The following is a 17,109-nucleotide window of genomic DNA, read 5'->3' as shown; positions in this document are numbered from 1 at the left end:
AAAATTTAAAAAAAAAAAAAATGACATTGAGTGGGAATGCATTTGAGCAATGTCATTTTTTGGGTTTTAATGATTTTGGTAGAGTATTTAATTTGGATAAGGTTATTATAGAGTCAAAATTATTACCTGATGGTGTTGTTAGTATTGTGTGGTAACTAGGCATGGAAATGTTTACCATGCAAGTATGATTTTTAAATGTTACCTAAATAGAAAATAAGGTTGGTAATTATTTACCATGCAAATGATGTTTACCAAATATGGTACAACAATAAAGTTACCAAGTATTGGATACAAATATCTTGGGTTAGTTAGCATATGATGTATTGTTAGTATTTGGGAATATTGTGAATGAGTTGATGTTGTTGAAGTACTTGATACTATGAGTATATTATTATTAGCTTCTGCTTCCGTTTTGTTGTCTTAGATCGTGTTGTTAGGATATATGTAGGCCTGGGCTCCGACTCCGACGGAGTCGGAGGAGTGCCTTCCGACCTCCGACTCCGACTGGAGTCGGAAGCAAAATTGAGCTCCGACTCCGACTCCGAACGGAGGTCGGAGTTCGACTCCGATCGGAGGTCGGAGTTCGGAATGCTAATCAGAACACCGATCGGAGCTTGGGCTGGGTTCAACTTGAAATCTTTTCCCCATTTCCGGTGTTCAGAGCTCATCCCGTCTTTGCAGTGAACGACTTTGCAGTGAACGACTGAAATCTTTTCCCCATTTCCCTTACATTTCCAGTCGAAATGTAAGGGAAATCAACCCCCCCACCTTAATACTTCACCCATTCCATCTTTCACAGTCGAAATCAACCCCCCCACCTTTCGGATCAGTATAAAAACGCGTTATTCCTTACGTGCTTACGTCCGAGACCTCGTGGATTTCGACTCGTTTCCGAGACCTCGATCCGAGACCTCGTACCACTCGTTTCCGCCGTCGATGATGGTGTTGCCAGGTTCCATGAAGGAGGAGAGCGCGGCGATGGTCTGGTCAACCGGATTACCGGCTTTGACGAGGATGATGATCGATCTGGGGCGTCGGATGGAGAGGACAAAGTCTTTGGGGTTGTATTGGCCGGTCAAGGGGAGGCGCTGGAGGGGGAAGAGAGGAGCAGAAATGTGTAGGGTTAGAGATGAATTTATATCCTATTAAAAACGGTGTCGTTTAAGGTTTTCTAAAAAAAAAATTTGCAAAATGTGTAATGGTGCATGAGGGGATTCCAACACAGGATCCGGAGAAACAAAACCAAGCCTCTACCATTGAGCTACTTGACTACCTAAGGTTAATTATACAATATATAATATATAAGGTATAAATAGTAGGAGTTCGGAGTCGGAATCCGGAGTCAACAAGGCCTCCAGACTCCGACTCCGACTCCGACTATGAGAGTCGGAGTAACTCCGACTCCGACTTCGAATTCTGATAACTCCGACTCCGTCGGAGTCGAATTCGGAGCGGAGTCGGAAATCTCAAAAATTTGCACACCCCTAGATATATGTGGTCAATTCTATATATAATTTGGCAAGTTGTAGTTTATATATAATTTACTGATTGGTTTAGCCCTTTATAGTTTGAGAAGATTGTGTTTATAATTTATGTCTTGTTTAGCCCTTTAAGTTCTCTTAACCACAAAAGTTGTGTACATTTGACCTAACTATTTGGTGCAATAGTAGACTTTAGTGCATTGTATGATAAGGATGTTGTGTGTTTTAGGCTATAAGAACTTTCCAATTTCGGTAGTAATTGTTTTTAAAAAAATTTGTGAGTTTTTCCGACAATTTTTAGTTGCCGGAAATAAACATATGGGGTTTTTCATTCATGTGAAAAGTATTATTTCCAGCAATTTTTTCAAACGCTGCAAATCATAACATCTTTTCAGCAATATTATAGCTATTTGCGACAGTGATAAATTGTTGTAAATAATTTTTCTCAACAATTTCAAACAGAACTGTGATGTGCAGTTGCGACGATTTTGTCCGGTAAATTGCTGCGCGCATGCATGGATTATTGAATTCGGCCGCGTCACATTATCATCATCTAACTTACAGAACAATCCTTTTAGAGGTTGAGTGAACATTCACATAGAGTGCAATATTCAATAATTAGGTAGGTGTTCTTAATTAGGCCACGATCAATGATATACATTGGGCTCACTTGAATGCTTAAAGTCCTTACTGCAATGGAGTAATAATATTGGGTACCAAGTATCGTCTATTTTTTTTTTCTTTTCACAAGCTTAACTATAAATAGCTTACATCTAGGATGGATCTTCTATTTCAAATCTTCAAGGATTATGCTTGAAAACGATTCAAACCTCAAAAGCAAGTATGTAACTAGGGAGGAAATTAAACTGCCTAATCCATGGGGCAAGATCGGGGACAATAAAATGGATAGAAAAACAACAACGCGAACCTGTTTGGTTGGTAAGAAAACTTGCCAATTAAATTAGTATGTGTATATATATATACACAAACTTAAAATATATATAATATATAATATATGTCACAAAGTAACATCGATCAAAGAAAGGGTAATATATAAAATATCTAAGTAATATTGATAAATAAAAAAGAATTAATGAAGATAACATCATTTAAAAGATTTCTTTACCGTATATCCATTGATAATGGAGCCTTATTACAAAAAGGAAAACGAAGGTGTGCGGCAAGAAAAATGAGACATTAAAGACGAAAAAATAGGAGAGATACACATGAATTATGTACAAGTAATAAATTTGATCAATTGGTGAAGATCATGATGTATGTATTGGCCATGAACTAGATAGCTCTTCATCTGCCGTCGTCTAATGGTTTCACAACTTGGTTACTCATAGTTTCAAGCCCAACTGTTGTGATGGCAGAGGAAGAATCATTGTAGACATCAATGTTGAACGAGTGTGTAGGTGCCCCAAGCAAGTAGTCAGTCTCCTCTATATAAAGATTAGTCTTTACCAATGGATGTTTTCCCATAATTCTCAATCCTTCTAGCTCCATTGCCACTTCCTTCATAGTTGGCCTATCCTCCCCTCTTACACTTAAGCACCATTTTGCAATATTAGCAACCTCATGTATCGCATTAATATTGCCATCATTGACAATTTGATCGTCAAGAATTTGATGCAAGCAATCCTCTTTTATAGCAGAGTTAAAATACATTGCCAAACTTCTATCCTTTTCAGGCCTATCAAAAGAAAGCGCTTTCTCACTTGTCAATAACTCTGCCACAACAACACCAAAACTATAGACATCACTTTTTTCTGTGAGCTGGTTACTATAAAAGTATTCTGGGTCTAAATATCCAAAAGTTCCCTTCACCAATGTAGATAATTCTGTTTGATCAAGAGGGACCAAAATCGAAGTTCCAAAGTCAGCTATTTTTGCTGAATAGTTATCATCTAAAAGTATATTTGCAGGTTTCACATCCCTATGTATAATTGGCACGGAAGTTGAAGAATGCAAGTATGCCAGTGCCCCTGCAGTTTCTGATGCTATCTTCAAACGTTTTTCCCAAGAGAGTGAGGATGATAGGTTTTTATCATGAATGTGACTAGAAAGAGTCCCATTTGTGATGAATTCATAGACCAACAACGGGACCTCTGTTTCTAGACAACAACCTAACATCCTAACCACATTTCTATGGTTAATTTGGGTAAGCACAATAACTTCATTTATGAATTGTTCAATTTGAGTCCTGTCACAAATTTTTGATTTCTTAATGGCAACAATTTTGTTGTCCGGTAAGACTCCTCTATAAACAGTTCCAAAGCTACCTTGGCCAAGAACTCTACTTTCATCATAATTATTGGTAGCATTTTGAAGTTCTTCTGCACTAAAGATTTTGGCAGTCTCCATTGAAGCTCTGTAATTCGAGAGTTTTTGTTGTAACAACAATCCACCATTTTGTTGAAAGAATTTCTCTTTTAGCTTGATGAGTTTTCTTCTTTTTAGTCCACAATATATTGAAGAACCTCCCACAAACAATCCTACGAGGCCAATGCTGATAGCTGCGGATATTCAAACATGTTATCTTTGTTTGCACCAACAATTCAACAAAGGTACTGCAAATCAAATAGGCAATTATGTAGCTCATTCAAGACTTTGAGTTAAAGCATAGTATGTGATTATCACAACATAAAATGGAAATGATTACTCTGAGAATTTCATTTCTTAAAATCTTTTAAGTTTTTAGGGGACTTTTATCCATCTTTTATTTCGCAATAGAAAGTAAATTTTTATTACTTATTTTCTAGCATCAGCAGACTATTAATCAAGCCAGCTATACATGTCATATCAAGCATCTAAAGGCTACAAGTTTTCCTCCGAGTTTGGAAAGAGAGCAAAAAGAGAGGTAATTTCTTTTCTTTTTGAGAGTTGAGATTACATCTAATGTAAAAAAAATCACTAGAAGAGGATGGTAGAAAATGATTGAAAAAGGAAACTCAAAGATGCTAATTATTAGTTGAATATTAAATTCTGTTATTCATATAATTGTCAAGTAGTTTAAAGATAAACATGCATATAATAGCACACAAATTGAGAATAGAATAAGAAAATATGAAAAATGTTGCTCTTCATGTTATTTTAGTATCTAGACACATCAATGTCCAGCCGGCTAAGTTGACCAAGGAGGCCGGCCAATTGTCGCCGGTGACGCAACCATTGACCAAGTAGGGATCCAAATCCCTAGGAATATTCGGTATTATATATGGTAATTATTGGGTTAAAAATAATTAAAATGCAATTGTATATTATTATAATATATTATATATTTACTTACCGAGAGGAACAATGATATTAACGCTAGATTTGTTGGCTTTAGGTCTGCAACCTATTCCACTTGCGATCTTCCCATCACCTTCGTATCCGTCAAGGCAAATACAGGTAAAATTCCCATCAGTGTTCTTGCATGTTGACGTAGTGGTATTGCAGGGGTTCGGATCTGCTTCACACTCATTTATATCTGAATTATCGGAGCAATAATACAAACGATTGAACTATTAAATACATTAATATTTTATAAGGAAATTAAATATACCATATATATATATGTGCATATGTGGCATATACAATCGAAACCAAGAGCGTCATATATGCCACGTATTATATATATATATATATATATAATTTTAATAAATTCAAAATTCAGGCATAGATTGACGATCTTAATTTGGAGTTTCATTTCATATGAATGTTCATTAATTAGTAAAAAACTTAAAATATTGGAGAAGCTTTGAAACTCGTACCTTGGCAACCATCCTCGAGGTATGGATTTCCTTCATAGCCTTCATTAATGCACTTGCAAAGATATCCATCACCGTTTTCGGGATCATAACATTGGCTGTTCCTTCCACATACGTAACCTGACTGGTTTTTGGCAATTTCACATGTTGTATCACCGATTGCCCAATCAAGAACCATCGGATAGGTCTTATTCCCTTGCTGGCTTTCTTGAAGATAATCAGAGGAGAAGTTGAACCAGTCTTGTTTAGCTACAAAAGCATAGCTGCATGGATTGAAGCTCCCAACCTTGACGTGATCATTATAGCTACGTGCATCTAAAGTAAAGTTCTTCAATCCTTTCGGAATGTCAACCTGGCAACACCCAATTCCAGAGCAAGATCCGTCGATGACATTTCTAAGACTTTGACATGTAGAGGTGCAGCCAATGGAGAAGGGTTCATTGTTTTGGAAAGCATTGAGGAAGGCGTAGGTGTCACAGCCGACGGCCACGAACTTATTTCTGGTGTTAGAAATTGTGAAATCTAGGACTCGGAGATAGGGTTCATTGTCATACTCAAGAACACCACTCGAGTTTTTGAAACACCGAAAGGATATCAAACTCAAGATGTCAAGCTGGCCGTCGATAGAAATTTTGGTGATTTCTATATATCCGAGTAGTGGTTTTGTGGGGCTGGACGACGAATCGCTACAATTTAGCCAAAATACTTCGTTTAGGTAGCAATCTTTAGTTGTACCAAATGGATAAGGAATTTCGACATCTCCGCACCGATCTGGGCAGTTAGGCTTGGCTAATGGAGCTGCTACTGCTGCGGCTGCCATTTCTGACAATATCAGAACAACACATGTAATTTGCAAGAACATCCTTTGGAAACAGAAAGATATTGCTCCCTGTGTCCTTGAAGAGGATACAAGTTCTTATGTTAATTTCTCTGAAGACTTCTGAGAGATGCTGGACTTTTAATTTTAAAGGATGGAGGCATATATATATAGCAGGAGGAGGAGGAAGACCCATTCCGCGCACCATGAATTGGACTTTTATTGCATTGAACCGCTGTAGAAGGAGGGGGAGGGGCGTGCACGAGCTACTTGTGCTGTGGACTCGAGCGAAAAACAAACTATAACACGATTTTATATATATATTTGCCTCAATTATTCAATTCAGTTTTTAAATAATGAAAAAATATAAATTAGGAAGGTATAGATATTCTAGTATTTTTTTCTCACGGTAGACAAAGTCGTGCTCTTGGTAGAAGAAAATTTAAATACTAATTTCATGCCGCACACTATGAAATTACTGTAGTATTAGCCAATTTTTTGTTGATAAAAATTAATTGCAACGATTTTTCATGGTTAGTCAATCATCGAAATTGTCTCGGTGAATGACAACAAAATATTTTTTCCTTGGTAATGGTCTATTTTTGCAAGGACTTTTATTGTTGCTATTTGAATTTATCTTCCACGCTAATGTCTTCCTATCTTTTTTAAGGGACACCGTCTTCATTCATTTATCATAGATATTTACATCCATAACTAGATATATACATTATAAGAAATCAGGTCATTAATTTGCAGCGCTTAAAATCATTGCAAAAAAGTATATAAACTGCTGCATATACTCAACAAAAATAACATCGCTGGAAAAGGCCTTATTTCTTATAGTGATATTAGGATGTTCTCATATCAAATACGACATCATAAACTAAAATAATACATTTGAAACTCCACCAGTATACTATTTTCTTTTGCTATTAATCTGATCTTCATTATTGTTAATACTCTCTACGGACAAACGTTCAAGAGACAATACTCTTTACCTAAATAAAAACTCAACTTTACCCTTTATATAAAAAAATGACTCAATCTCTACAAACATATGTCCGAAAGAAGAACTCTTTTTTCATTTTAATTAACAAAAAAAAAAAAACCAATATTAAGATACATCCGAGAGACGTTATCACTACAAGAAAATCAGCCTTTTCCAGCGCCAAAAATCGCTACAAAAGACCCCTAAAATCGCTGTTTTAACTCTTTCTCAGCGATTTTTACAGCGCCGAATGTTAGTCATAATTGTCTATTCACTTATAAATAAAACCAGCGAAAGTTAAAAATTGCTGCAAATATTGAATTATTTGCAGCGAATTTTCACGCTGTAAATAGCAAAAACAATCGCCATATTTACACTTCCATGTTAGTTGTAAATCGCTGAGAAAAATTTTTACAGCGTTATAAAACCGTTGAAAATGGCATAAATATCGCTGCAAATAGATTATAATTATTTTCAGCGTTTAAAAATTTGTTGGGAATAATATTTTTCCCAGCGTTTTGAAACGCTGTTAAAAAAGTAAGGAAACATGCATGTTTTTTCACAGCGTTGAGAAAACGCTGCAAATAAGATTTGCTACGACTAAAAGTTCCTATTTGCGGCGACTAAAAGTCGCCGCAAATAGTCTTTTAGAAAATAAAAAAAAAATTAATAATAATAATACAGGTGAACCTAGGTTTTCATGCACTTATGCAAACAAGAGAGGCAGGGAATTGCAGTTTCCAAGTACCGTGTGCAAGCAATAATAAAGTTTACAGACTTCTAAAGCTGAATTCTCCAAATGTCATGAAAACCAAAAGGAACCCCCTGATCTCCAGCAAATGCAGAATATTTAACATTTAACAGAAAGAAGTAATGCCTAAATAAAGTGAGAAACTGTCCAAAACACAACAGGGAAAAAGTTGTCATCAAATATATTTTGGTGATTCACACATTAACAGCTAACCATTATGTTAACAGCATAAAATTTGGGGCCACTACTACATTCTTCCCTTTGGATTTGTTTTGGGTTTTGAACGGCAGGGTGCACATTAGGCTCACAAGCAAGCTATGAAGCCACTAAATTCTTAAGCAAGCTATGAAGCCACTAAAGTCTTCAATTGCTTAAAATCAAGGAAATAAATTTTCTGCAATTTCTATGACAGATTTATCCAATAAATTCACATTAGATGCATGAGTTTGATGGTATAGCAATACTTATCAAAAGATAGCATGGCAATACTACCATGGAGCTAGGTAAGAGTTTCCCAGCTTCATTTCTTTGATCTAACATTCTAACATTATTCTCAACCTTAGTAAAAGACCACCAATGAAACAACATGATTTAAAGGTAAAAGTTTTAATGATATGAAAATTTGCAGGAAACTTATCCATAGGTCCTGTCCCTTTTTCCCAGCTATAATCAATCAAGTTTTTCATACTATTAACCACTTCTGATATCTGCAAGCACGAGAATGATGGTAAAGAACAGAGTGATACACAAGTTACACATAATTATCAGTAAATAGTTCAAGAACTACTCAGAAGCTATTATTTTTTATCCTCCAAAAAATCCACAGTTAAGCATTTTAACCAATGTTTACCATTGTGGTCTAATGACATAAAAGAAACTATAGCAATAAGGGATAAGTCCTAGGTACTAGGGCTTTGTGAGAAGCAAAAGCTGTGCAAGGATCCAAATGTCTCTCCAAGGCAGAGAAGATCTGAGCATACCATTGTGTTTGAACTGCTAGATTTTTACATAGAAAGAGAAAATTTCAAGCATTGACCTCAAACAAATGAAAGAACCTAATCCAACTCATGATGAAGTAGTTGATCCTAAAGGAAAAGCATATCCTTGACCACGTAGTAACATGGAAAAAGTTCATCATGTCATGATGAACCCTGTCAACAAAAGCAGAAGCTTTTATTAGTAAGGTTAGACAGTGGCGATCATCCCACGATTTCCAAGGAACTCCAAGCTTTCTTGGCTCTTAAATTAAATGCTTTTAAGAAAGGGCACCTATAACGTTATCTTTAATGAATTTAGGGTCTGTTCTTCAGAAAAAATACGTTTAATTGGAAAGCTTTTAGTTTTATAGGAGGTTTAGGGTGGATGAGAGTTTGCTTACTCTTGGGTGTTACAAGGAGGTTAGGGTTTGATTTTCCTCTGGGATCTATTTGGAAGGCAAAAGTTCAGACAATTAAAGGTGCTTTTTTGAAAAATGTGACTTTATTTAAAACCAATTAGGAGCTTATCATGGATCAAAGGAGCATTAGTTTGTTGTCAATGACAGTAGCCAGTTATGCTAAAAACTACTTGTTTCTCTCTACCTTTTCTTTCACATCATGCAAAAGCTTCAACAACATGACAAAGAAATTATATTAAGCCTACTGCAAAAAGCATTTACTTCTTTTAGAGACTTTAAATTCCCTAAAAATGTAAATAAGGGCAAAAAATGTCTCCTTAAACATCCCTCCCCTTTTATTCCTAGAAAAGAAAAACATTCAAACCAGAGGGAGCTGACACAGTAAGGTATAACATCCCACCCTGCTCTTCATGCAAACAGAAAGAAACTGATACATTGAGGTAAATTGAAGCAGTACAAATAAAACCAAAAATGGGAACACACAGATGCACAGGCATGCATGCCCACACAGAAGTACTTGTTACATACCTTCTGAAGAATCTGGCCTGTATCTGGCTCTCTGATATTTCTGCAATTCATGGGGGCAAATTCTCCAATTAAAAGGAAGTTTACATCAAATGCAAAGTTGCACATTATTTATGCAGGAAACTAATCTCATGGTAAAAGAAATGGAAAATCTCATGGCTGTCATATTCTAAAACACACAACATCCTTATCATACAATGCACAAAAGTCAACTATAAAGGGCCAAACAACTTTATAATCAAATGTACACAACTTTTGTGGTTAAGAGAAAATAAAGGGCTAAACAAAACATATAAATTATAAACACAAGCTTCTCAAACTATAAAGAGCTCAAACAAACAGTAAATTATATATAAACAATCTTCTAAGTAAAACCTCATTGTTAGAATCAGTTAACCTCACAATGCACACTATCCATAAATCTGATCCATCCATAGGCAATTAGAAACATCATAGCCTAACAAATGATCCACAGATTCACCATTCCTTTTACACATAGCACCAATCCATTACAATAAGTCCACACTTTCTCAAATTGTCCATAGTCAAGATTTTCTCCAGCTATAATTCAACTTGGTACTGTTTGATAGATTATGTATTTAATTAAAGGTAAATTTAAGAATGCATGTAAACACACACACACAGAAAGAGGAATGTTGTTAATAAAATAAAACTGTTGCAAATGACAACAGCATTTGCGACCAAATAACCGGGGACACTAGAAGCATACTTTACTTATATGCAATAAAACATATTAGATACTAAAAAAACAGCATTTAATAATTTAATGCATGATGTGTTTTTGTACAAGTACTTTAATGCATAACATCCAATGAAACAATCACCACATATAAAGGTGCAATAGTTCATACCAACTACAGGAATTGGTTCTGGAAAGTCAAGATCATGATTGACTCCTACAAGTCCAAATACATATGGACTACCTAGATGCGCATGCCTGAATACTAAAAAATAACAAGTTAGAGCAAGACCTGCATGTAAGAACTTGTGAAAATAAAGATATCCAGCAAATAAACTGGTAAGGTAATACACAAGCTTCAATTTCGAAGCCCCCAATATCAGGAGATTTATTTGCATGATGTGAATAAATGCACAACAGCCATGCAATTTATATATGTATATATATATATATATATATATAATTTGCATTTGCAATACATTATGTCTCAGAAGGAAAGGTGACTAATGAAAAATTGTGGTCTTTCATTTATGCCCACTGTAACCTTTTCTTTTAATCTAAGATAAAGTGGGAGTAGTGCAATTTTTCAAGGAACAAATGGACCCTATTACATAGGCAAGTATTGGAAAAAGAAAGGAAAAGGAACTAAGTGAAATGAATCCTTTTTCTTTTTCTTTTTCTTTTTTCCATTCAAATCCATTGTACTATATGCACAATATAAAATAATCCCACAACATGTAGATGGTACTTAACCAATCAGCTAAAATTATTACTGTGTAAGGAATTTTACAGTTTGATCATTCCCATCTAAGTTGTTCTTTGTTGATAGGTATTGTGTTCTCATGGCAGTGATCAGATGTCTATTTTTCAGTTTTTTTAAACATCTAGACACTGCAGTAAGGCATAAAATAACCCCCCAAGAAAAACTAAAAAAGCAAAAAGGTATATGAATCTCATAATATCCTCCGATAGCACTTATGTCCAATGACATGGCACACCTGGCCCATTAGAAAAACATAGAAAATGAACTACACATATCATGTTGTTTTATGAAGTATTTTTTTATAGGTAAAAGTAAAATTTTATTGATATAAAAGTCGTTTAATGAAGTATTAAGGACATGGAATTTAGAAAGTTCTATATGAGTTCAATATTTGTCTTACCAATTGAAAACAAATTTCATCGAGAGCAACAGCGACAACAACAATCCCCCAGGCTTCCTGCACATCTCCAACCTCTACAACAAGGAAACCAAATCACGCAAGTTCTTACTTGAAGTTCTCAAACATTAGCATATTCCACACATATCAAAGGAGCAGGGCTTATCCAGCAACTTACCAAAAAAGTATGAATTAGCAAACCCCCTTCCACCAAAGTAAGCGAGAAAGATACTTATCATTGAGTGCATCATTTGTTTTTGGTGGTTTTTGAGCTTGCCCGCAAAACTTTGTGATTTTTGAAACAACAAGTCTGCTCCAATCGTCTGCTTTTGTAACTTTAAAAATAAATCTCATGATTTAGACATTAAACTAAAGCAAAACAAAAATTGATCATAAATTCAAAAGTCCCCAACCCAGAACAGAGGGTTACTCTGTTCTGGGTTGGCTTACGGCGTTGAAAGGGGAGACAGTGGAGAATGGGGGTGGCGTTGCAGCCGTGTAGAGGGCTGATTTGCGGTGGTGCTGCGCCGTGGAGGAAGGCAGTGCAGGGCTTACACGAGGTGCTTGAGCGAGATCCGTGCGGGGGAGAGTAGATCGACGGTGAGAGAGAGGGAGAGCTTGTGGAGGGGCTGGGGACCTTTTGGAGGTAGCTACGCCTGTAGCTGGAGGTGGTACGGCGGCTGAGGACACGACGGCACTGGGAACCCAAGAGAGAAAGGACTTCGAGAGTGAATTGAGAGGAAGATCTGCGGGAGAGAGAGAAGCGGCTAGAGAGGGGCTTGGTTGGATGGCCGACGACGGTGAAGGTGGACGGTGACGGTGGGTCGACGGCGACGTGCAGTGGCAGCTACATGGAGGCGTGAAGAGTAGAGATCGAGGAGAGAAGTAGAACAACAGTGAGGGGAAAAGAGAGAGAGGGGAGGGAAAAAAGTGGGAATAAGGAGTTTTGGCGCCGTGCGATTAAAATTGAGTTTTTGCGACTATATTTACATCGCTATAAAATTCTCTTTTTTTGTTTTCTATTATTGCGGCGACTTTTTTGTCCCAATAAGTAAAAACTCGCTGTAAAAGACCAATTTAAAACTTTAATGTAAAAACTTGCCGACCACATCAAAATCGCTGGAAATAAAAGTTTTTTACAGCGATTTTATTTCCGTCAAACATAAAAACGCTGAAAAAAGGCCTTTTTCTTGTAGTGTATAGTAATATCGCTAAAGACTGTACTTGTAGTGGCAAGTTCATACATAATATATATATATATATATATATATATATAAAAGATTTTGACAATACAATACGTACAACTAAATTTTCTTAAGAGTGCTCTTGGAGACTAGATCAAAGTCGTAATTTAATTTCACATCCGTTCCTATCTATTGCATGCATGATCCTACCATTAATCAATCATCCATAATTTAAAAAGTCACATTACATATATAAGCAATTGGATGCATGCTTAACATATATATATATACACACAAACGCATGCATGATGCATCATAGGCGTATGCATCATAGTTCAATTGTCATGTCACTGTGAATCATCAGTGGGCCAGACCGACGTCACACTTTAGCAAAGTCGAATATGATCCAGTATTTTAATTTTGAATAATTCTATTCTTTATATTAGATATCATTTTTAATTTTACATCTCTTTATGTTTCATGTCATGTGTGAATATAATATATATAGAGAAATGATATTTGCAGTCGTGATTGTGCAAGCGCAGCGTAATTTTTTTGAAAAAAATGAATTAATACGGGACTCACATGAAAAAAAAAAACTATGAAAAAAAAAAACTAACTTTTTAATCGTGGACCCCACTCTTTTTCAAAGCGATTGTGCAGCGTCTGCACACTCCACGACTATATATAACATTACTCATATATGTATATGAATAATTTTAATCAAAATTCACTATATCATACACCGCATTCACATAACCTAATTTGAATATATATATATAGTTACATGAGTTATTATATTTTTATTATATTCTCAAGTCGGTATATAGAGCACACCATTCACATAACCTAATTTGATTCGTAATATTCAAATTTTAAAATTCATACTTCAAATTAAATTATGTCATGTAATCTGCACATGGGATTGATGATAAAAAATTTCAAAAATAAACATTAGTTTACGATCGAATATATATATATATAATTCAATCTTTGTTAATTAATATCTTAATTCTTCTTATAAGAATTAATATCTGAAGTAGACGAATAATGTGAAAAAAGTAATTGACTTTTGAATGCAATCACACCCTAAAATTCTTCACTCTCTTCTATCTTGATTAATTCTAAATTGACTAATTTTCTTGTTTGTTTTCTATTTCGTTAAAATATTTTTTAAATGAATAAATTTCTAAATTGACTAGTTTTCTGTTTTATATTAATTAAATATATGAATTTCTAAATTGACTACGTTAAAAGGCTTATACTTTTTCAATGTTGATAAAAAGTATTAAAGATCATATTTAATGCAGTTCAAGCATTTAATATTGTGTATAGAATAGTATTAAGTATAAATTCATCAACTAGTTTCAATAAAAATATGATATAAATCTAAATAGTTTCAATAAACATATAATTTATGTATTTAATCTTAATTGTTAAATTTTTTTTGCCTCGTATGCTAATAAGAATATATAAACCATTATGTTATCAGCACAAGACAAATGTATTATTTGATGCACAACCACAAATTTAATACAAAATACTCATTCACCTCCTAATTTTTTTGTTCAACTAATTAAAGAAAATAAAGAACCACATATTTTATATTTCAAAGCTTCTGTGATTCTTGATGAATACAAAGATGAAAAATTTCATATATGTTTAGTTCTATTATATTTTTGTACAAAAAACAAAAAACAACACTCAGTTGTTAGATAATATAAAAATAAATATAATTTTGAATTGATTGAAATCAGCTCCTATCGATCTAAAATTGACTTGAATCGATCTAAATCATATTAAATCAATCTATTATTGAATGATTCAAAAAGTTTACTAAAATTGGTTTGATTTCTTACCAATTCAATTTGAATAAGCCTGAATCAAACCATTTTTTCAAACCTTGAACCAATATAATATTTAACAATTCCAGTGTTTTTGCATCAATTGTTGGGTTTTAACCGTTTACATACTAACCCCTTCCATATATTGTGATGTCATATCCTTTCTCCCACACAATAATTGTCTAAAAGATGAACTCTTTTTTTATTTTAATTAATAATAAAAAAAACAATAAGATACATCCGAGAGACGTTATAGTAATATTGCTAAAGACCGTACTTGTAGTGGCAAGTTCATACATAATATATATCTATCTATAATAATAAGCGCATATCGCGCTTCTACAGGAATGGGCAGGAATGAGCAGTTAATTGTTGCGTTCCGTTTTTTCCTTCCGTTTTTATTGCATAGTTACTTTTTTAACCTTTTATTTTCTTCCTTTGTGTCCATTTATATAAGGATTTTTTGGTCTTTAGTAACTGTGTCAGAAGGTTGGCTGCTTTATATTTTTCTTTCTACTTTTCTATTTTTCTCGATTCTTCTTCTCTTTGTCTCTCTCTTCTCTCATATCTCTCTCTCTCTCTCTCTCTCTCTGAAGCTCACGAACCCAGCTCTCTGCGAAAGCTTCAAGATCCACTCCACCCCACCGGTTTTGGTCGGCAAGAGGTAGGGGAAGAAACTGTGAAGAGATGGTGGCCAGAGGTGATGCGACGGCGCCGGAATCGGTGAAAAACCGTATGGCTTGGAGGAGCTCGTGGTGGCTAATGGTGGCTCGGATGGAGGTGAAACTTGGTGGGGATCTTCACCGGTGAGAGGGGAAGAAAACTGGGTGGGTGGTGTAGGCCACGCCGCCGGAGAGCGGCGGTTCTGGGCTGTGAAAGCAACCGGCGACAGGGGAGAAAAAATAGGCAGGTGTCGTGACTTCCAGGGGCTCGTGGCGGCTAACGGCTGGTCCGATGGCTCTGAAAATTGGTGGGGATGATCTCTGGTAGGAGGGGAAGAGAATGGTGGGGGTGGTGTATAACACAGCCTCCGGACGGTGCTGTTCTGGGCTGCGAAAGCAATTGGCGACAGGGGAGAAAAAACAGGCAGGTGCCGTGACTTCCAGGGGCTCCTGGCGGCTAACGGCTGGTCCGATGGCTCTGAAAATTGGTGGGGATGATCTCTACTAGGAGGGGAAGAGAATGGTGGGAGTGGTGTATAACACAGCCTCCGGACGGCGGCGTACCGGGCGGTCAAAGGGGCGACAATGAAATGGAAAGGAGAGCTCTGTGTGTGTGTGTTTAACCCGTATCATGTGCATTAAAGCCTTGAACGTTTTTCACCTTCATCCTTATATATTATTGTGATGATCTATAGAAATACAATAATGATTTGAAGACCCACTACCGGGGTTAGTATTGAACAGTATTAGAACTTTATATGCAATTTCTCCTCCTTGTATATTTATATATAGTTAGTTAGGTTCTCCTAATTTTCTTTTCTCATTTTCTAAAAGATGTAAATTATATTTTATTCTCTCAGATAAGGCTGATCTTTATTTTAAGATATTTGAGGTAGAAGACTGACATGATTTTTTAGGCTAAGCAAGTACAGTTAGGGATTATTTTTATGAGCAATGATGCAAGTATAAATTTTTTTATAATTCTTTATATATTATTTTAAATTGAAAGTATTTTTATAAAAAGCGATGCTATTTTTATTGGTTATTTTATAAAATCATATCTTATTTAAAATAGAATTACATAAAAAAACTTTTTGAAAAAAATTATGTGTATCATTTTTTTTAATAAGATCCCAAGAATGATTAAGATTTAGATGTAGTGGTGAAGTTGTTGGTGATTTTGACAAAAGATTATCGAGATGATTAGGAGTAAACAGTGGTTGTGAGAGCTTAAGTTTTTTAAAATAATGCATGTTGACGTTTTATTATTTTTAAATCTTTTTATAAATAAATAATTTTTTTTTAAAAGAATAGAAGAGATAATAGAATGTCAACATGCATTATTTTAAAAAACTGAAAAATAATGCACCTCTTTAACTTCTTCTTCTGAAGACAAGGTTGGCGGCAGGATTAGTTTCATGCTTTATATTTTGTCGGGAGATCTTTTGATAACTTTATTTAATGTAGAGATTATCTTTGGTGGATTGCAAAGATAATACATGGTTATTGATCGAAACGAATAACTTATAAAAAGAGGATCCATTAATTAATTCTATTTGATGAAAAAGAACCGAAAGAAAGAATCTTATAAAATTAATCAAGATTGTAAGGTGATCGAATTTAACAAAAGCACATCAGTCAAATGATATTATTTGGCACCGATGATAATTATCAAATATTACAAACACATACATAAGAAGACGATAGATGAGAGCGAAAGAGGTGGGTGCAATGTAATTCCCAATTTCAACTAATAGGCCCACCATATTTAGACTTTCCACATTTAAAGTCTCCATTTGATAGCGCCACCTGTTCCATTGATTGATGTCTAATGGGAAGACGGCCA

The 17,109-nt window shown here is 35.1% G+C and overlaps 1 protein-coding gene across 1 annotated transcript; it reads right to left on the bottom strand.

The window, feature by feature from the left end:
- Window positions 1–2,617: 2,617 nt before the first annotated feature.
- On the bottom strand, window positions 2,618–6,173 carry LOC122311352 (putative wall-associated receptor kinase-like 16). The gene is made up of 3 exons (XM_043125897.1): window positions 5,240–6,173; window positions 4,774–4,956; window positions 2,618–4,000 (listed from the first exon to the last, which is right to left on the bottom strand). Exons 1-3 carry the CDS (start codon window positions 6,096–6,098, stop codon window positions 2,787–2,789), a joined length of 2,256 nt encoding a protein of 751 aa, XP_042981831.1. The 5' UTR covers window positions 6,099–6,173; the 3' UTR covers window positions 2,618–2,786.
- Between the last annotated feature and the right edge of the window lie 10,936 nt (window positions 6,174–17,109).

This window comes from Carya illinoinensis, chromosome 5, assembly GCF_018687715.1.
Source record: "Carya illinoinensis cultivar Pawnee chromosome 5, C.illinoinensisPawnee_v1, whole genome shotgun sequence".
Lineage (NCBI taxonomy): Eukaryota > Viridiplantae > Streptophyta > Magnoliopsida > Fagales > Juglandaceae > Carya > Carya illinoinensis.
Note: the sequence above shows the minus strand (reverse complement) of the source record. Positions and strands in the feature narration are given on the sequence as shown.